This window comes from Oncorhynchus gorbuscha, unplaced genomic scaffold (assembly GCF_021184085.1).
Source record: "Oncorhynchus gorbuscha isolate QuinsamMale2020 ecotype Even-year unplaced genomic scaffold, OgorEven_v1.0 Un_scaffold_1028, whole genome shotgun sequence".
Lineage (NCBI taxonomy): Eukaryota > Metazoa > Chordata > Actinopteri > Salmoniformes > Salmonidae > Oncorhynchus > Oncorhynchus gorbuscha.
In genome coordinates this window covers 200,196-221,170 of record NW_025745938.1, presented here as the reverse complement: position 1 = coordinate 221,170, position 20,975 = coordinate 200,196, and the positions used below count along the sequence as shown (strand labels likewise).

Below are 20,975 nucleotides of genomic sequence, written 5' to 3'. Positions count from 1 at the left end.
AGGTTCTCTTTCACACACACACACACACACACACACACACACACACACACACACACACACACACACACACACACACACACACACACACACACACACACACACACACACACACACACCCCCTCTCTCCGCTTTGTATTTATATATGTAGATATGTGGCTGTATTCCTTTCTTTCTCATATCTCTCATTCTCTCATCTCTCTCTTCTCTCATTCTCATCTCTCTCTTCTCTCATTCTCATCTCTCTCTTCTCTCATTCTCATCTCTCTCTTCTCTCATTCTCATCTCTCTCTTCTCTCATTCTCATCTCTCTCTCATCTCTCCCATTCTCATCTCTCCCATTCTCATCTCTCATTCTCATCTCTCTCATTCTCATCTCTCTCTTCTCTCTCGCATCTCTCTCATTCTCTCATTCTCTCTCTCATTCTCTCTCATTCTCTCATCTCTCTCTCATTCTCTCATCTCTCTCTCATTCTCTCATCTCTCTCTCATTCTCTCATCTCTCTCTCATTCTCTCATCTCTCATCTCTCTCATTCTCATCTCTCTCATCTCTCTCATCTCTCTCATTCTCTTTCTCTCTCATTCTCTCATTCTCTCTCATTCTCTCATTCTCTCTCATTCTCTCATTCTCTCATTCTCTCTCATCTCTCATTCTCTCATTCTCTCATCCTCTCATCTCTCTCTCATTCTCTCATTCTCTCATCTCTCTCTCATTCTCATCTCTCTCTCATCTCTCCCATTCTCATCTCTCCCATTCTCATCTCTCCCATTCTCATCTCTCCCATTCTCATCTCTCATTCTCATCTCTCTCATTCTCATCTCTCTCTTCTCTCTCGCATCTCTCTCATTCTCTCATTCTCTCTCTCATTCTCTCTCATTCTCTCATCTCTCTCTCATTCTCTCATCTCTCTCTCATTCTCTCATCTCTCTCTCATTCTCTCATCTCTCTCTCATTCTCTCATCTCTCATCTCTCTCATTCTCATCTCTCTCATCTCTCTCATCTCTCTCATTCTCTTTCTCTCTCATTCTCTCATTCTCTCTCATTCTCTCATTCTCTCTCATTCTCTCATTCTCTCATTCTCTCTCATCTCTCATTCTCTCATTCTCTCATCCTCTCATCTCTCTCTCATTCTCTCATCTCTCTCTCATCTCTCTCTCATCTCTCTCTCATCTATCTCTCATCTCTCTCTCATCTCTCTCTCATCTCTCTCTCATCTCTCTCATCTCTCTCATCTCTCTCATTCTCTCATTCTCTCATTCTCATTCTCTCTTCTCTCATTCTCATCTCTCTCTTCTCTCATTCTCATCTCTCTCTTCTCTCATTCTCATCTCTCTCTTCTCTCATTCTCATCTCTCTCTTCTCTCATTCTCATCTCTCTCTTCTCTCATTCTCATCTCTCATCTCTCTCTCATCTCTCTCTCATCTCTATCTCTCTCATATCTCCCATCTCTCTCATTCTCTCTCATTCTCTCTCATTCTCTCTCATTCTCTCTCATTCTCTCTTTCTCTCTCATTCTCATCTCTCATTCTCTCTCATTCTCATCTCTCATTCTCTCTCATTCTCATCTCTCTCTCTCATCTCTCTCTCTCATCTCTCTCTCTCATCTCTCTCTCTCTCATCTCTCTCTCATCTCTCTCTCATCTCTCTCATTCTCTCTCATCTCTCTCTCATTCTCTCTCATCTCTCATCTCTCTCTATTCTCTCATTCTCATCTCTCTCTCATTCTCTCATCTCTCTCTCATTCTCTCATCTCTCTCATCTCTCTCTCATTCTCTCATCTCTCTCTCATTCTCTCATCTCTCTCTCATCTCTCTCATTCTCATCTCTTCTCTCATTCTCTCATCTCTCTCTCATCTCTCTCATTCTCATCTCTCTCTCATCTCTATCTCTCTCATCTCTATCTCATCTCTATCTCTCTCATCTCTCATTCTCTCTCATCTCTCTCATCTCTCTCATCTCTCTCATCTCTCTCATCTCTCTCATCTCTCTCATCTCTCTCATATCTCTCATCTCTCTCTCATTCTCTCTCATTCTCTCTCATTCTCTCTCAATCTCTCTCATCTCTCTCATTCTCTCTCATTCTCTCTCATCTCTCTCATTCTCTCATTCTCTCTCATTCTCTCTCATTCTCTCATCTCTCTCATTCTCTCTCTCATTCTCTCTCTCATTCTCTCATTATCTCTCTCTCTCCTCTCATCTCTCTCATCTCTCTCATCTCTCTCATTCTCTCATTCTCTCATCTCTCTCATTCTCTCATTCTCTTCTCTCATTCTCATCTCTCTCTTCTCTCATTCTCATCTCTCTCTTCTCTCATTCTCATCTCTCTCTTCTCTCATTCTCATCTCTCTCTTCTCTCATTCTCATCTCTCCTCTCATTCTCATCTCTCTCTTCTCTCATTCTCATCTCTCTCTTCTCTCATTCTCATCTCTCTCTTCTCTCATTCTCATCTCTCTCTTCTCTCATTCTCATCTCTCTCTTCTCTCATTCTCATCTCTCTCTTCTCTCATTCTCATCTCTCTCTTCTCTCATTCTCATCTCTCTCTTCTCTCATTCTCATCTCTCTCTTCTCTCATTCTCTCATCTCTCTCTTCTCTCATTCTCTCATCTCTCATTCTCTCATTCTCTCATCTCTCATTCTCTCATTCTCTCATCTCTCATTCTCTCATTCTCTCATCTCTCATTCTCTCATTCTCTCATTCTCTCATCTCTCATTCTCTCATCTCTCATTCTCTCATTCTCTCATCTCTCATTCTCTCATTCTCTCTCATTCTCTCTCTCAATCTCTCTCATTCTCTCTCATCTCTCTCTCTTCTCTCATCTCTCTCATTCTCTCATCTCTCTCATTCTCTCTCATCTCTCTCATCTCTCTCTCTTCTCTCATTCTCTCTCATTCTCTCTCATTCTCTCTCATTCTCTCTCATTCTCTCTCATCTCTCTCATCTCTCTCTCTTCTCTCATTCTCTCTCATCTCTCTCTCTTCTCTCATTCTCTCTCATTCTCTCTCATTCTCTCTCATTCTCTCTCATCTCTCTCATCTCTCTCTCTTCTCTCATTCTCTCTCATTCTCTCTCATTCTCTCTCATCTCTCTCTCATCTCTCTCTCATCTCTCTCTCATCTCTCTCTCATCTCTCTCTCATCTCTCTCTCATCTCTCTCTCATCTCTCTCTCTTCTCTCTCTCTTCTCTCATTCTCTCTCATTCTCTCTCATTCTCTCATCTCTCTCATTCTCTCTCATCTCTATCTCATTCTCTCTCTCATTCTCTCATTTCTCTCATTCTCTCATCTCTCTCATCTCTCTCTCTTCTCTCATTCTCTCTCATTCTCTCTCATTCTCTCTCATTCTCTCTCATCTTTCTCATTCTCTCTCATCTCTCTCATTCTCTCTCATCTTTCTCATTCTCTCATCTCTCTCTCATCTCTCTCATCTCTCTCTCATTCTCTCTCATCTCTCTCATTCTCTCTCATCTCTATCTCATTCTCTCTCTCATTCTCTCTCATTCTCTCTCATCTTTCTCATTCTCTCTCATCTTTCTCATTCTCTCTCATTCTCATCTCTCTCTTCTCTCATTCTCATCTCTCTCTTTCTCATCTCTCTCATTCTCATCTCTCTCTTCTCTCATTCTCATCTCTCTCTTCTCTCATTCTCATCTCTCTCTTCTCTCTCTCTCATCTCTCCCATTCTCATCTCTCCCATTCTCATCTCTCCCATTCTCATCTCTCTCATTCTCATTCTCATCTCTCTCATTCTCATTCTCATCTCTCTCATTCTCATTCTCATCTCTCTCATTCTCATTCTCATCTCTCTCATTCTCATTCTCATCTCTCTCATTCTCATTCTCATCTCTCTCATTCTCTCTCTCATCTCTCTCATTCTCTCTCTCATTCTCTCATCTCTCTCTCATTCTCTCATCTCTCTCTCATTCTCATCTCTCTCTCATTCTCATCTCTCTCTCTCATTCTCTCATCTCTCATTCTCATCTCTCTCTCATCTCTCTCATTCTCATCTCTCTCTTCTCTCATTCTCATCTCTCTCTTCTCTCATTCTCATTCTCATCTCTCTCATTCTCATTTCTCTCATTCTCATCTCTCTCTTCTCTCATTCTCATCTCTCTCTTCTCTCTCTCTCATCTCTCTCTCATCTCTCTCTCATCTCTCTCTCATCTCTCATTCTCATCTCTCATTCTCATCTCATTCTCATCTCTCTCTCATCTCTCTCTCATCTCTCTCTCATCTCTCTCTCATCTCTCTCTCATCTCTCTCTCATCTCTCTCTCATCTCTCTCTCATCTCTCTCTCATCTCTCATTCTCTCATTCTCTCTCATCTCTCATCTCTCTCTCATTTCATCTCATTCTCTCTCTCTCATCTCTCATTCTCATCTCTCATTCTCATTCTCTCATCTCTCTCTCTCATCTCTCATCTCTCATCTCTCATCTCTCATCTCTCTCTCATCTCTCATTCTCATCTCTCTCTCATCTCTCATTCTCATCTCTCTCATTCTCTCATTCTCTCTCATCTCTCATCTCTCTCTCATCTCTCATCTCTCTCTCATTCTCTCATTCTCATCTCTCTCTCATTCTCTCATTCTCATCTCTCTCTCATTCTCTCATTCTCATCTCTCTCTCATTCTCTCATTCTCTCTCTCATTCTCTCATTCTCATCTCTCTCTCATTCTCTCATTCTCATCTCTCTCTCATCTCTCTCTCATTCTCTCTCATTCTCATCTCTCTCTCTCTCTTCTCTCATTTCTCTCTCTCATTCTCTCATTCTCATCTCTCTCTCTCTCATTCTCTCATTCTCTCTCTCATCTCTCATCTCTCTCCTCTCATCTCTCATTCTCATCTCTCATTCTCATCTCTCATTCTCTCTCTCTCATTCTCTCTCTCTCTCTCTCATTCTCATCTCTCTTCTCTCATTCTCATCTCTCTTCTCTCATTCTCATCTCTCTCTCTCATTCTCATTCTCTCTCTCTCTCATTCTCATCTCTCTCTTCTCTCTCTCATCTCTCTCTCATTCTCATGTCTCTCTCTCTCATTCTCATCTCTCTCTCTCTCATTCTCATCTCTCTCTCATTCTCATCTCTCTCTCTCATTCTCATCTCTCATCTCTCATTCTCTCTCTCTCATCTCTCATTCTCTCTCATCTCTCATCTCTCTCTCTCTCTCTCTCATTCTCTCATCTCTCTCTTCTCTCATTCTCATCTCTCTCTCATCTCTCATTCTCATCTCTCTCTCATCTCTCTCTCATCTCTCTCTCATTCTCTCATCTCTCTCTTCTCTCATTCTCATCTCTCTCTCATCTCTCATTCTCATCTCTCTCTCATCTCTCATTCTCATCTCTCTCATCTCTCTCTCATTCTCTCTCATTCTCTCATCTCTCATTCTCATCTCTCTCATCTCTCTCTCATTCTCTCTCATTCTCTCATCTCTCTCTCATCTCTCTCATTCTCATCTCTCTCTCATTCTCTCTCATCTCTCTCATCTCTCTCATTCTCTCATTATCTCTCATTCTCATCTCTCTCTCATTCTCTCATCTCTCTCTCATCTCTCTCATTCTCATCTCTCTCTCATTCTCTCTCATTCTCTCTCATCTCTCTCATCTCTCTCATTCTCTCATTCTCTCTCATCTCTCTCATTCTCTCATCTCTCTCTCATTCTCTCATCTCTCTCTCATTCTCTCATCTCTCTCTCATTCTCTCATCTCTCTCTCATTCTCATCTCTCTCATTCTCTCTTCTCTCATTCTCTCTTCTCTCATTCTCATCTCTCTCTTCTCTCATTCTCATCTCTCTCTCATCTCTCTCATTCTCATCTCTCTCTTCTCTCATTCTCATTCTCATCTCTCATTCTCATCTCTCTCATTCTCATCTCTCTCTTCTCTCATTCTCATCTCTCTCTCATCTCTCATTCTCATCTCTCTCATCTCTCTCTCATCTCTCTCTCATCTCTCTCATTCTCTCTCATTCTCTCATCTCTCTCTCATCTCTCTCATTCTCATCTCTCTCTCATTCTCTCTCATCTCTCTCATTCTCTCATTCTCTCTCATTCTCATCTCTCTCTCATCTCTCTCATTCTCTCATTCTCTCTCATTCTCATCTCTCTCTCATTCTCTCATCTCTCTCTCATTCTCTCATCTCTCTCTCATTCTCTCATCTCTCTCTCATTCTCTCTTCTCTCATTCTCTCTTCTCTCATTCTCATCTTTCTCTCATCTCTCTCATTCTCATCTCTCTCTTCTCTCATTCTCATCTCTCTCTCATCTCTCTCATTCTCATCTCTCTCTTCTCTCATTCTCATTCTCATCTCTCATTCTCATCTCTCTCATTCTCATCTCTCTCTTCTCCCATTCTCATCTCTCTCTTCTCTCATTCTCATCTCTCTCTTCTCTCATTCTCATCTCTCTCTTCTCTCATTCTCATCTCTCTCTTCTCTCATTCTCATCTCTCTCTTCTCTCATTCTCATCTCTCTCTCTCTCATTCTCATCTCTCTCTCTCTCATTCTCTCTCTCTTCTCTCATTCTCATCTCTCTTCTCTCATTCTCATCTCTCTCTCTCTCATTCTCATCTCTCTCTCTCTCTCTTCTCATCTCTCTCTTCTCTCCCATTCTCATCTCTCTCTCTCTCTCTCTCTCTCATCTCTCTCTTCTCTCATTCTCTCTCCCATTCTCATTTCTCTCTCTCTCTCATTCTCATCTCCCATTCTCTCTCTCTCTCATCTCTCATTCTCATCTCTCTCTCTCTCTCATTCTCATGTCTCTCTCTCTCTCTCTCATTCTCATGTCTCTCTTCTCTCTCCCATTCTCATTTCTCTCTTCTCTCATTCTCATCTCTCTCTTCTCTCATTCTCTTCTCTCATTCTCATCTCTCATTCTCTTCTCTCATTCTCATCTCTCTCTTCTCTCATTCTCTCTCTCATTCTCTCTCATTCTCTCTCATTTCTCTCATCTCTCTCATTCTCTCTCATTCTCTCTCATTCTCTCTCATTCTCTCTCATTCTCTCTCATCTCTCTCATCTCTCTCATTCTCTCTCATTCTCTCATCTCTCTCATCTCTCTCTTCTCTCATTCTCATCTCTCTCTTCTCTCATTCTCATCTCTCTCTTCTCTCATTCTCATCTCTCTCTTCTCTCATTCTCATCTCTCTCTTCTCTCTCATCTCTCATCTCTCTCTCTCTCTCTCTCTCTTCTCTCATTCTCATCTCTCTCTCATCTCTCCATTCTCATCTCTCATTCTCATCTCTCTCATTCTCATCTCTCATTCTCATTCTCTCTCTCTCTCATTCTCATTCTCATCTCTCTCATTCTCATTCTCATCTCTCTCATTCTCATTCTCATCTCTCTCTCATCTCTCTCATTCTCATTCTCATCTCTCTCATTCTCATTCTCATCTCTCTCATTCTCATTCTCATCTCTCTCATTCTCATTCTCATCTCTCTCTCATTCTCATCTCTCTCTCATCTCTCTCTCATTCTCTCATCTCTCTCTCATTCTCTCATCTCTCTCTCATTCTCTCATCTCTCTCTTCTCTCTCTCATTCTCTCATCTCTCTCTTCTCTCATTCTCATCTCTCTCTCATCTCTCTCATTCTCATCTCTCTCTTCTCTCATTCTCATTCTCATCTCTCTCATTCTCATTTCTCTCATTCTCGTCTCTCTCATTCTCTCATTCTCATCTCTCTCATTCTCATTTCTCTCGTTCTCATCTCTCTCATTCTCATCTCTCTCTCATTCTCATCTCTCTCTCATTCTCTCATTCTCATCTCTCTCTCATTCTCTCATCTCTCTCTCATTCTCTCATTCTCATCTCTCTCTCATTCTCTCATCTCTCTCTCATTCTCTCATTCTCATCTCTCTCTCATTCTCTCATCTCTCTCTCATTCTCTCTTCTCTCATTCTCATCTCTCTCTTCTCTCATTCTCATCTCTCTCTTCTCTCATTCTCATCTCTCTCTCATCTCTCTCATTCTCATCTCTCTCTCATCTCTCTCATTCTCATCTCTCTCTTCTCTCATTCTCATTCTCATCTCTCTCATTCTCATCTCTCTCTTCTCTCATTCTCATTCTCATCTCTCTCTTCTCTCATTCTCATCTCTCTCTTCTCTCATTCTCATCTCTCTCTCTCATTCTCTCTCTCTCTCTCATTCTCATCTCTCTTCTCTCATTCTCATCTCTCTCTCTCTCTCTCTCTCTCTCTCTCTCATTCTCTCTCTCTCTCTCTCTCTTCTCTGTCTCTCTCTCATTCTCATGTCTCTCTCTCTCTCATTCTCATCATCTCTTCTCTCTCTTCTCATCTCTCTCTTCTCTCATTCTCATCTCTCTCTCTCTCTCATTCTCATCTCTCTCTTCTCTCATTCTCATCTCTCTCTTCTCTCATTCTCATCTCTCTCTTCTCTCATTCTCATCTCTCTCTTCTCTCATTCTCATCTCTCTCTTCTCTCATCTCTCTCATTCTCTCATTCTCTCATCTCTCTCTCATTCTCTCATCTCTCTCTCATTCTCTCATCTCTCTCTCATTCTCTCATTCTCTCATCTCTCTCTCATCTCTCTCATCTCTCTCATCTCTCTCATCTCTCTCATTCTCTCATCTCTCTCATTCTCTCATTCTCTCATCTCTCTCATCTCTCTCATCTCTCTCATCTCTCTCATTCTCTCATCTCTCTCATCTCTCTCATTCTCTCTCTCTCTCATCTCTCTCATCTCTCTCTCTCTCTCATTCTCTCTCTCTCTCTCTCTCTCTCTCTCTCTCATTCTCTCTCTCTCATTTCTCTCATTCTCTCTCATTCTCTCTCATTTCTCTCATTCTCTCTCATTCTCTCTCATTCTCTCATTCTCTCATCTCTCTCATCTCTCTCAATCTCTCATCTCTCTCTCATTCTCTCTCTCATTCTCTCTCTCATTCTCTCTCTCTCATTTCTCTCATTCTCTCTCATTCTCTCTCTCTCATTTCTCTCATTCTCTCTCATTCTCTCTCATTCTCTCTCATTCTCTCTCATTCTCTCTCATCTCTCTCATTCTCATCTCTCTCTTCTCCCATTCTCATCTCTCTTCTCTCTCATTCTCTCTCATTCTCTCTCATTCTCTCTCATTCTCTCTCATTCTCTCTCATTCTCTCTCATTCTCTCTCATTCTCTCTCATTCTCTCTCATTCTCTCTCATCTCTCTCATTCTCATCTCTCTCTTCTCTCATTCTCATCTCTCTCTTCTCTCATTCTCATCTCTCTCTTCTCTCATTCTCATCTCTCTCTTCTCTCATTCTCTCATCTCTCTCATTCTCATCTCTCTCATTCTCTCATCTCTCTCATTCTCTCATCTCTCTCATTCTCATCTCTCTCATTCTCATCTCTCTCATCTATCTCTCGTCTCTCTCATCTATCTCTCATCTCTCTCATCTCTCTCATTCTCTCTCATTCTCTCTCATCTCTCTTATTCTCTCTCATCTCACTCTCATCTCTCCCATTCTCATCTCACTCTCATCTCTCCCATTCTCATCTCTCTCTCCATCTCTCCCATTCTCATCTCTCTCTCCATCTCTCCCATTCTCATCTCTCCCATTCTCATCTCTCTCATTCTCTCATCTCTCTCATTCTCTCTCATTCTCTCTCATCTCTCTCATTCTCTCTCATCTCTCTCATTCTCTCTCATCTCTCTCATTCTCATCTCTCTCTTCTCTCATTCTCATCTCTCTCTTCTCTCATTCTCATCTCTCTCTTCTCTCATTCTCATCTCTCTCTTCTCTCATTCTCATCTCTCTCTTCTCTCATTCTCATCTACATTTACATTTACATTTAAGTCATTTAGCAGACGCTCTTATCCAGAGCGACTTACAAATTGGTGCAATCACCTTATGACATCCAGTGGGACAGTCACTTAACAATAGTCCATCTAAAACTTAGGGGGGGTGGGGTGAGAGGGATTACTTAACCTATCCTAGGTATTCCTTAAAGAGGTGGGTTTCAGGTGTCTCCGGAAGGTGGTGATTGACTCCGCTGTCCTGGCTGTGAGTTTGTTCCACCATTGGGGCCATGAACAGTTTTGACTGGGCTGAGCGGGAGCTCTACTTCCTCAGTGGTAGGGAGGCGAGCAGGCCAGAGGTGGATGAACGCAGTGCCCTTGTTTGGGTGTAGGGCCTGATCAGAGCCTGGAGGTACTGAGGTGCCCCTCACAGCTCCGTAGGCAAGCACCATGGTCTTGTAGCGGATGCGAGCTTCAACTGGAAGCCAGTGGAGAGAACGGAGGAGCGGGGTGACGTGAGAGAACTTCTCTGAACACCAGACGGGCTGCGGCGTTCTGGATGAGTTGAAGGGGTTTAATGGCACAGGCAGGGAGCCCAGCCAACAGCGAGTTGCAGTAATCCAGACGGGAGATGACAAGTGCCTGGATTAGGACCTGCGCCGCTCTGTGTGAGGCAGGGTCGTACTCTCATGGATGTTGTAGAGCATGAACCTACAGGAACGGGCCACCGCCTTGATGTTAGTTGAGAACGACAGGGTGTTGTCCAGGATCACGCCAAGGTTCTTGGCGCTCTGGGAGGAGGACACAATGGAGTTGTCAACCGTGATGGCGAGATCATGGAACGGGCAGTCCTTCCCCGGGAGGAAGAGCAGCTCCGTCTTGCCGAGGTTCAGCTTGAGGTGGTGATCCGTCATCCACACTGATATGTCTGCCAGACATGCAGAGATGCGATTCGCCACCTGGTCATCAGAAGGAGGAAAGGAGAAGATTAATTGTGTGTCGTCTGCATAGCAATGATAAGAGAGACCATGTGAGGTTATGACAGAGCCAAGTGACTTGGTGTATAGCGAGAATAGGAGAGGGCCAAGAACAGAGCCCTGGGGGACACCAGTGGTGAGAGCGCGTGGTGAGGAGACAGATTCTCGCCACGCCACCTGGTAGGAGCGACCTGTCAGGTAGGACGCAATCCAAGCGTGGCCGCGCCGGAGATGCCCAACTCGGAGAGGGTGGAGAGGAGGATCTGATGGTTCACATATCGAAGGCAGCCGATAGATCTAGAAGGATGAGAGCAGAGGAGAGAGAGTTCTTAGCAGTGCGGAGCGCTCCGTGATACAGAGGAGAGCAGTCTCAGTTGAGGACTAGTCTTGAAACCTGACTGATTTGGATCAAGAAGGTCATTCAGAGAGAGATAGCGGGAGAGCTGGCCAAGGACGGCACGTTCAAGAGTTTTGGAGAGAAAGAAAGAAGGGATACTGGTCTGTAATTGTTGACATCGGAGGGATCGAGTGTAGGTTTTTTCAGAAGGGGTGCAACTCTCGCTCTCTTGAAGACGGAAGGGACGTAGCCAACGGTCAGGGATGAGTTGATGAGCGAGGTGAGGTAAGGGAGAAGGTCTCCGGAAATGGTCTGGAGAAGAGAGGAGGGATAGGGTCGAGCGGGGCAGGTTGTTGGGCGTCGGCCGTCACAAGACGCGAGATTTCATCTGGAGAGAGAGGGGAGAAAGAGGTCAGAGCACAGGGTAGGGCAGTGTGAGCAGAACCAGCGGTGTCGTTTGACTTAGCAAATGAGGATCGGATGTCGTCGACCTTCTTTTCAAAATGGTTGACGAAGTCATCTGCAGAGAGGGAGGAGGGGGGAGGGGGCGGAGGATTCAGGAGGGAGGAGAAGGTGGCAAAGAGCTTCCTAGGGTTGGAGGCAGAAGCTTGGAATTTAGCGTTCAGAAAGTGGCTTTAGCAGCAGAGACAGAGGAGGAAAATAGAGAGGAGTCTCTGAAAGGATGCCAGGTCCGCAGGGAGGCGAGTTTTCCTCCATTTCCGCTCGGCTGCCCGGAGCCCTGTTCTGTGAGCTCGCAATGAGTCATCGAGCCACGGAGCGGGAGGAGGACCGAGCCGGCCTGGAGGATAGGGGACATAGAGAGTCAAGGGATGCAGAGAGGGAGGAGAGGAGGGTTGAGGAGGCAGAATCAGGAGATAGGTGGGAGAAGGTTTGAGCGGAGGGAAGAGATGATAGGATGGAAGAGGAGAGAGTAGCATTCTCAGAGCGAAGGTTGGGACGGCGCGATACCATCCCATGTAGGGGCAGTGTGGGAGGTGTTGGATGAGAGCGAGAGGGAAAAGGATACAAGGCAGTGGTCGGAGACTTGGAGGGGAGTTGCAATGAGGTTAGTGGAAGAACAGCATCTAGTAAAGATTCTCGATGCGTATTGCCTGCCTTGTGAGTAGGGGGGAAGGTGAGAGGGTGAGGTCAAAAGAGGAGAGGAGTGGAAAGAAGGAGGCAGAGAGGAAAGAGTCAAAGGTCAGACGTGGGGAGGTTAAAGTCGCTCCAGAACTGTGAGAGGTGAGCATGTCCTCAGGAAAGGAGCTTATCAAGGCATCAAGCTCATTGATGAACTCTCCGAGGGAACCTGAGGGCGATAAATGATAAGGATGTTAAGCTTGAAAGGGCTAGTAACTGTGACAGCATGGAATTCAAAGGAGGCGATAGACAGATGGGTAAGGGAGAAAGAGAGAATGACCACTTGGGAGAGATGAGGATCCCGGTGCCACCACTCTATCTCCACCACCCCGCTGACCAGACGCTCTCGGGGTGTGCGAGAACACGTGGGCGGACGAAGAGAGAGCCCACGTCTCTCTCTTCTCTCATTCTCATCTCTCTCTTCTCTCATTCTCATCTCTCTCATTCTCATCTCTCTCTTCTCTCATTCTCATCTCTCTCTTCTCTCATTCTCATGTCTCTCTCTTCTCTCATTCTCATCTCTCTCTTCTCTCATTCTCATCTCTCTCTTCTCTCATTTCTCTCATTCTCATCTCTCTCTTCTCTCATCTCTCTCATCTCTCTCTTCTCTCATTCTCATCTCTCTCTTCTCTCATCTCTCTCATCTCTCTCATTCTCTCATCTCTCTCATTCTCTCTCATCTCTCTTATTCTCTCTCATCTCTCTCTCCATCTCCCATTCTCATCTCACTCTCATCTCTCCCATTCTCATCTCTCTCTCCATCTCTCCCATTCTCATCTCTCTCTCCATCTCTCCCATTCTCATCTCTCCCATTCTCATCTCTCCCATTCTCATCTCTCCCATTCTCATCTCTCCCATTCTCATATTCTCTCATTCTCTCATTCTCTCATCTCTCTCATTCTCTCTCATTCTCTCTCATCTCTCTCATTCTCTCTCATTCTCTCTCATCTCTCTCATTCTCTCTCATTCTCTCTCATTCTCTCTCATCTCTCTCATTCTCTCTCATCTCTCTTATTCTCTCTCATCTCTCTCATCTCTCTCTCATCTCTCTCATTCTCTCATCTCTCTCATTCTCATCTCATCTCTCTCATTCTCTCATCTCTCTTATTCTCTCTCATCTCTCTCATCTCTCTCTCATCTCTCTCATTCTCTCATCTCTCTCATTCTCATCTCATCTCTCTCATTCTCATTCTCTCTCATTCTCTCTTATTCTCTCTCATCTCTCTCATTCTCTCTCATCTCTCTCTCATCATTCTCTCATCTCTCTCATTCTCATCTCATCTCATCTCTCTCATTCTCATCTCATCTCTCTCATTCTCATCTCATCTCTCTCATTCTCATCTCATCTCTCTCATTCTCATCTCTCTCTTCTCTCATTCTCATCTCTCTCATTCTCATCTCTCTTCTCTCATTCTCATCTCTCTCTTCTCTCATTCTCATCTCTCTCTTCTCTCATTCTCATCTCTCTCTTCTCTCATCTCTCTCATTCTCTTCTCTTCTCTCATTCTCATCTCTCTCATTCTCATCTCTCTCATTCTCATCTCTCTCTTCTCTCATTCTCATCTCTCTCTTCTCTCATTCTCATCTCTCTCTTCTCTCATTCTCATCTCTCTCTTCTCTCATTCTCATCTCTCTCCTCTCATTCTCATCTCTCTCCTCTCATTCTCATCTCTCTCCTCTCATTCTCATCTCTCTCCTCTCATTCTCATCTCTCTCCTCTCATTCTCATCTCTCTCCTCTCATTCTCATCTCTCTCCTCTCATTCTCATCTCTCTCCTCTCATTCTCATCTCTCTCCTCTCATTCTCATCTCTCTCCTCTCATCTCTCTCCTCTCATCTCTCTCCTCTCATCTCTCTCCTCTCATCTCTCTCCTCTCATTCTCATCTCTCTCCTCTCATTCTCATCTCTCTCCTCTCATTCTCATCTCTCCTCTCATTCTCATCTCTCTCCTCTCATTCTCATCTCTCTCCTCTCATTCTCATCTCTCTCCTCTCATTCTCATCTCTCTCCTCTCATTCTCATCTCTCTCCTCTCATTCTCATCTCTCTCCTCTCATTCTCATCTCTCTCCTCTCATTCTCATCTCTCTCCTCTCATTCTCATCTCTCATTCTCCTCTCATTCTCATCTCTCATTCTCCTCTCATTCTCATCTCTCTCCTCTCATTCTCATCTCTCTCCTCTCATTCTCTTCTCTCATTCTCCTCTCTCTCCTCTCATTCTCTTCTCTCTCTTCTCTCATTCTCTTCTCTCTCCTCTCATTCTCTTCTCTCTCCTCTCATTCTCATCTCTCTCCTCTCATTCTCATCTCTCTCCTCTCATTCTCATCTCTCTCCTCTCATTTCTCTCCTCTCATTCTCATTTCTCTCCTCTCATTCTCATTTCTCTCCTCTCATTCTCATCTCTCTCCTCTCATTCTCATCTCTCTCCTCTCATTCTCATCTCTCTCCTCTCTTCCTCATCTCTCTCTTCCTCATCTCTCTCTTCCTCATCTCTCTCTTCCTCATCTCTCTCATTCTCATCTCTTCTCTTCTCTCATTCTCATTCTCATCTCTTCTCTTCTCTCATTCTCTTCTCTTCTCTCATTCTCATCTCTTCTCATTCTCATCTCTCTCTTCTCTCATTCTCATCTCTCTCTTCTCTCATTCTCATCTCTCTCTTCTCTCATTCTCATCTCTCTCTTCTCTCATTCTCATCTCTCTCTTCTCTCATTCTCATCTCTCTCTTCTCTCATTCTCATCTCTCTCTTCTCTCATTCTCATCTCTCTCATCTCTCCCATTCTCATCTCTCATTCTCATCTCTCTCTCTCTCTCCTTATTCAGCTCCCAGTACTCATTTGGTTACTCTGTGATGGGCGGCTAACAGCAGGGTATTATATTCTAAGCTGCCCCCCAATGCATCATGGTCCCCTCAATTTTCACACATCTGATTGGATGTTGAAGATGAGCAGGGTTAGACCAAGTAAGTCAAGCAGCACCACGGAGGAAAGACTTTTTCACCCGACCATGAAATGGTCATTACCCAGAAACCCCCATTCAGAAACACCCCGGACTCTCCATCTTCATGTTCTGCTCATATGTTAACTATTGAAACCCTTCCGCTAATTACAATGTTTTAAATGGGTTAACCAAGCTGACAACCGTGTCTCTAGGTCATTGTTAAATCCATGTCCCATTCTATTAAGACTACATTGCGTTGTGTTTTAATCGTAGGGCCGGGCTTCCCTTGAAATGCTGAAATCGCTGTACCTGTATTTTACCTAACATTTACGTCAAGGCTTCCTGTTGACAGTGTTTTGATGGGGAATCTCTTTAAATGTGGAATCTTTGTTTCTCCATAGATGATGTTGAAACCTTTCGATAATGTTTCGTCTCAAATTAATTGGCTCTAGAAAATGAGGAACAAGATACTGTACATTTAAATGAGGTCTTCTCTAGGCACTAATTAAAAGGAGAATCCCTGCCTTAGTGGACCAAACACGGTGACCTGTGGACCCCAATTAAACAAGTTATTTTTAGAACGAACACCCCGTTTCCCTCTGGTTTCTGTTGAACCTGGGTTGAATCCGGGTGTGCTGGGTCTTCGGTGTAAAACCCCACCATACCCATGCAGAGCTGGACAGAAGTACATTTCCTAGAGAGATGGTACTTTTCCTCCTAATGTGAGTCTTTACATCCGTTTGTTCATCGATGCTCCTCCCATACTCCCATAGTCTATCTCTCTCCCTGTCTCCCTCGTTCTCTCTCCTCTGTCTCTCCCTGTCTCCCTCGTTCTCTCTCCTCTGTCTCTCCCTGTCTCCCTCGTTCTCTCTCCTCTATCTCTCCCTGTCTCCCTCGTTCTCTCTCCTCTATCTCTCTCCCTGTCTCCCTCGTTCTCTCTCCTCTATCTCTCTCCCTGTCTCCCTCGTTCTCTCTCCTCTATCTCTCTCCCTGTCTCCCTCGTTCTCTCTCCTCTGTCTCTCCCTGTCTCCCTCGTTCTCTCTCCTCTGTCTCTCCCTGTCTCCCTCGTTCTCTCTCCTCTGTCTCTCCCTGTCTCCCTCGTTCTCTCTCCTCTATCTCTCTCCCTGTCTCCCTCGTTCTCTCTCCTCTATCTCTCTCCCTGTCTCCCTCGTTCTCTCTCCTCTATCTCTCTCCCTGTCTCCCTCGTTCTCTCTCCTCTATCTCTCTCCCTGTCTCCCTCGTTCTCTATCTTTCTCTCTTATACTCTCTCTCTCCTGCTCTCACCCTCTATCTCAAGCTACTCCTCCCCTCTCTCTCAAAAGTCAATTAACCCTCAGTTTGAACTAAGAGAAAAAGAGAGCAAGAGAGAGAGATTGTGTTGTGTTGAGTCAGTCAATGGGTTCATTAGAAGGCCTGTGTGCTTGCTGCCTGCCTGGCTGTCTGTTGGCCTTGCCAACTTATTGTCTCTGTCTCTTTTTGGCTGCAGGTGAACACAAGGCCCAATGACTGCTCCCCCGCCGCCATCGGCTCTATGCCCAACAATAGGTGAGGAGTCTGGAGGGTTAAGGCCCAACTGCCTGGGGGTGGATGGAGGAGGCATGGATGGGGGAATGTATGGAAATGCCGGTGGATGGATATATGGGTGAATGAGTGCGTTGGTAGATGGATATATGGGTGAATGAGTGCGTTGGTAGATGGATAGATGGGTGAATGAGTGTGTTGGTGGATGGATAGATGGGTGAATGAGTGCGTTGGTGGATGGATAGATGGGTGAATGAGTGCGTTGGTGGATGGATAGATGGGTGAATGAGTGTGTTGGTGGATGGATAGATGGGTGAATGAGTGCGTTGGTGGATGGATAGATGGGTGAATGAGTGTGTTGGTGGATGGATAGATGGGTGAATGAGTGTGTTGGTGGATGGATAGATAGATGGGTGAATGAGTGTGTTGGTGGATGGATAGATGATTGTGCTTCTCAGATAGACAGTGTTTTTGAATATCTCGGTATCTATGTACAGTACCAGTCAATTTTGGACAAAACTATTAATTCAAAGGTTCTTTTCTTTATTTTTTAAAACTATTTTCTACATTGTAGAATAATAGTGAAGACATAAACACTATGAAATAACATGTCTTCAAAGTAGCCTCCCTCTGCCTTTCTCTTTGCTTATTTAAGCTGTCCTTGCCATACTATGGACTTGGTCTTTTACCAAATAGGGCTACCTTCTGTACACCACCACTTGTCACAACACAACTGATTGCCTCAAATGCATTGAGGAGGAGGAAAGAAATTCCACAAATTAACTTAACAAGGCACACCTGTTAATTGAAATGCATTCCAGGTGACTACCTCATGAAGCTGGTTGAGAGAATGCCAATTTTGAAGCTGTAATTTTTGTACATTTTTGGCATTCTCTCAACCAGCTTCATGAGGTAGTCACCTGGAATGCATTTCAATAGGGGTGGTGTACAGAAGGTAGTCAAGTCCATATTAGCAAGAACAGCTCAAATAGTCAAAACGAGAGTCCGGCATTACTTTAAGACATGAAGGTCAGTCAATCTGGAACATTTCAAGAACTTTGAAAGTTTCTTCAATTGCAGTCACAAAAACTATCAAGCGCTATGATGAAACTGGCTTTGATGAGGTCCGCCACAGGAAAGGAAGACCCAGAGTTACCTCTGCTGCAGAGGATACATTCATTAGAGTTACCAGTCTCAGAAATTGCAGCCCAAATAAATGCTTCATAGAGTTTAAGTAACAGACACATCTCAACATCAACTGTTCTGAGGAGACTGTGTGAATCAGTCCTTCATGGTTGAATTACTGCAAAGAAACCACTACTAAAGGACGCCAATAAGAAGAGACTTGCTTGGGCTAAAGAAACACGAGAAATTGACATTTGACCGGTGGACATATGTCAGTTGGTCTGATGAGTCCAAATTTGAGATTTTTGTTTTCAACAGCTGTGTCTTTGTGAGATGGAGAGTAGGTTAACGTATGATCGCCGCATGTTTGGTTCCCACCGTGAAGCATGGAGGAGGAGGTGTGATGGTGTGGGTGTTCTTTTGCTGGTGGCACTGTCAGTGATTTATATAGAATTCAAGGCACACTTAAGCAGCATGGCTGCCACAGCATTCTGCAGCGATAAGCCATCCCATCCCATCTGGTTTGCGCTTAGTGGGACTATCATTTGTTTTTCAACAGAGCAATTACCCAACACACCTCCAGGCTGTGGAGTGCTGCATCAGATGACCTAACCTCCACAATCACCTAACCTCAACCCAATTGAGATGGTTTGGGATGAGTTGGACTGCAGAGTGAAGGAAAAGCAGCCAACAAGGGCTCAGCATATGTGGGAATTCATTCGAGATTGTTGGAAAAGCATTCCAGATGAAGCTGGTTGAGAGAATACCAAGAGTGTGCAAAGCTATCGTCAAGGCAAAGGGTGGTTACTTTGACAAACACTTTTTTGGGGGGTTACTGCATGATTCCATATGCGATATTTAATAGTTTGGATGTCTTCACTTTTATTCTACAATGTAGAAAAAATAAAGAAAAAGCTGAGAATGAGCAGGTGTGTCCAGACTTTTGACTGGTACTGTAGACTATAGTGTAGACATCAACACCTTTGCTCTGTAGTCTGTGTCTTTTGACTGAACCCAGATGTTGTCATTTTTCAGTCCCAGTCTAAAGAAGTCCTCCGCAGAGCTAAAGAAGATTTTGACTAATGGACAGGTATTGTATTTCTCCCCCTTCTGAACTAACACACACGTGTCCCCAATGGCTGTCCTCAGGGCCTTGGTCTGCACCCTGTTAGTCCCTGTCCTCAGGGCCTTGGTCTGCACCCTGTTAGTCCCTGTCCTCAGGGCCTTGGCCTGCTCCCTGTTAGTCCCTGTCCTCAGGGCCTTGGCCTGCACCCTGTTCGTCCCTGTCCTCAGGGCCTTGGCCTGCACCCTGTTAGTCCCTGTCCTCAGGGCCTTGGTCTGCTCCCTGTTAGTCCCTGTCCTCAGGGCCTTGGCCTGCACCCTTTTAGTCCCTGTCCTCAGGGCCTTGGCCTGCACCCTGTTAGTCCCTGTCCTCAGGGCCTTGGCCTGCACCCTGTTAGTCCCTGTCCTCAGGGCCTTGGCCTGCACCCTGTTAGTCCCTGTCCTCAGGGCCTTGGCCTGCACCCTGTTAGTCCCTGTCCTCAGGGCCTTGGTCTGCTCCCTGTTAGTCCCTGTCCTCAGGGCCTTGGCCTGCACCCTGTTAGTCCCTGTCCTCAGGGCCTTGGCCTGCACCCTGTTAGTCCCTGTCTTCAGGGCCTTGGCCTGCACCCTGTTAGTCCCTGTCCTCAGGGCCTTGGCCTGCTCCCTGTTAGTCCCTGTCCTCAGGGCCTTGGCCTGCACCGTGTTACATCCTGTTATAGAAGACACATCATGTCCCTGTTAGTGAGTGTTGTCCTGTTATAGAAGACACATCATGTCCCTGTTAGTGAGTGTTGTCCTGTTATAGAAGACACATCATGTCCCTGTTACTGAGTGTTGTCCTGTTATAGAAGACACATCATGACCCTGTTAGTGAGTGTTATAGAAGACACATGTCCCTGTTAGTGAGTGTTATAGAAGACACATGTCCCTGTTAGTGAGTGTTATAGAAGACACATGTCCCTGTTAGTGAGTGTTATAGAAGACACATGTCCCTGTTAGTGAGTGTTATAGGAGACACATCATGTCCCTGTTAGTGAGTGTTATAGGAGACACATTGTCCCTGTTAGTGAGTGTTATAGAAGACACATCATGTCCCTGTTAGTGAGTGTTGTCCTGTTATAGAAGACACATCATGTCCCTGTTAGTGAGTGTTATAGAAGACACATCATGTCCCTGTTAGTGAGTGTTGTCCTGTTATAGAAGACACATCATGTCCCTGTTAGTGAGTGTTATAGAAGACACATCATGTCCCTGTTAGTGAGTGTTGTCCTGTTATAGAAGACACATCATGTCCCTGTTAGTGAGTGTTATAGAAGACACATCATGTCCCTGTTAGTGAGTGTTATAGGAGACACATCATGTCCCTGTTAGTGAGTGTTATAGGAGACACATCATGTCCCTGTTAGTGAGTGTTATAGGAGACACATCATGTCCCTGTTAGTGAGTGTTATAGGAGACACATCATGTCCCTGTTAGTGAGTGTTATAGGAGACACATCATGTCCCTGTTAGTGAGTGTTATAGGAGACACATCATGTCCCTGTTAGTGAGTGTTGTCCTGTTATTGAAGACACATCATGTCCCTGTTAGTGAGTGTTGTCCTGTTATAGAAGACACATCATGTCCCTGTTAGTGAGTGTTATAGAAGACACATCATGTCCCTGTTAGTGAGTGTTGTCCTGTTATAGAAGACACATCATGTCCCTGTTAGTGAGTGTTATAGAAGACACATCATGTCCCTGTTACTGAGTGTTGTCCTGTTATAGAAGACACGTCATGTCCCTGTTACTGAGTGTTGTCCTGTTATAGAAGACACATCATGTCCCTGTTACTGAGTGGCCGGTCATTGATTTCCTCTGAAAGCTGCTGCCCACTTCCTGTTTCACCGCCTGCCCCGGTCGACATCTTCATCCCGACCTAATGGATAGATATTCATTTTTTTAGCTGAGCGCTGTTGCCTAGGACACACTCACACACGTAAGGCCAGGCAAAGTGTGTCAAGCAGACAATTAAGCCCAGCCACTTCCCTGATGTCGCCTGTAACACATTGGTCTAATGGAGCCATACCCCCTCTCTCTCTCTCTCTCTCTCTCTCTCTCTCTCTCTCTCTCTCTCTCTCTCTCTCTCTCTCTCTCTCTCTCTCTGTCTCTGTCTCTGTCTCTGTCTCCCT

General features: G+C 44.8%; 1 protein-coding gene across 1 annotated transcript in view; it reads left to right on the top strand.

The window, feature by feature from the left end:
* The window catches only part of LOC124021037 (dual specificity mitogen-activated protein kinase kinase 5-like), a 47,898-nt gene that overhangs the window by 5,159 nt on the left and 21,764 nt on the right, over positions 1-20,975 (top strand). Inside the window, exons 3-4 of the mRNA XM_046336347.1 lie at positions 16,606-16,664; positions 18,801-18,855. Coding sequence (XP_046192303.1) covers positions 16,606-16,664; positions 18,801-18,855 — 114 coding nt within the window. The remainder of the gene's footprint in view (positions 1-16,605; positions 16,665-18,800; positions 18,856-20,975) is intronic.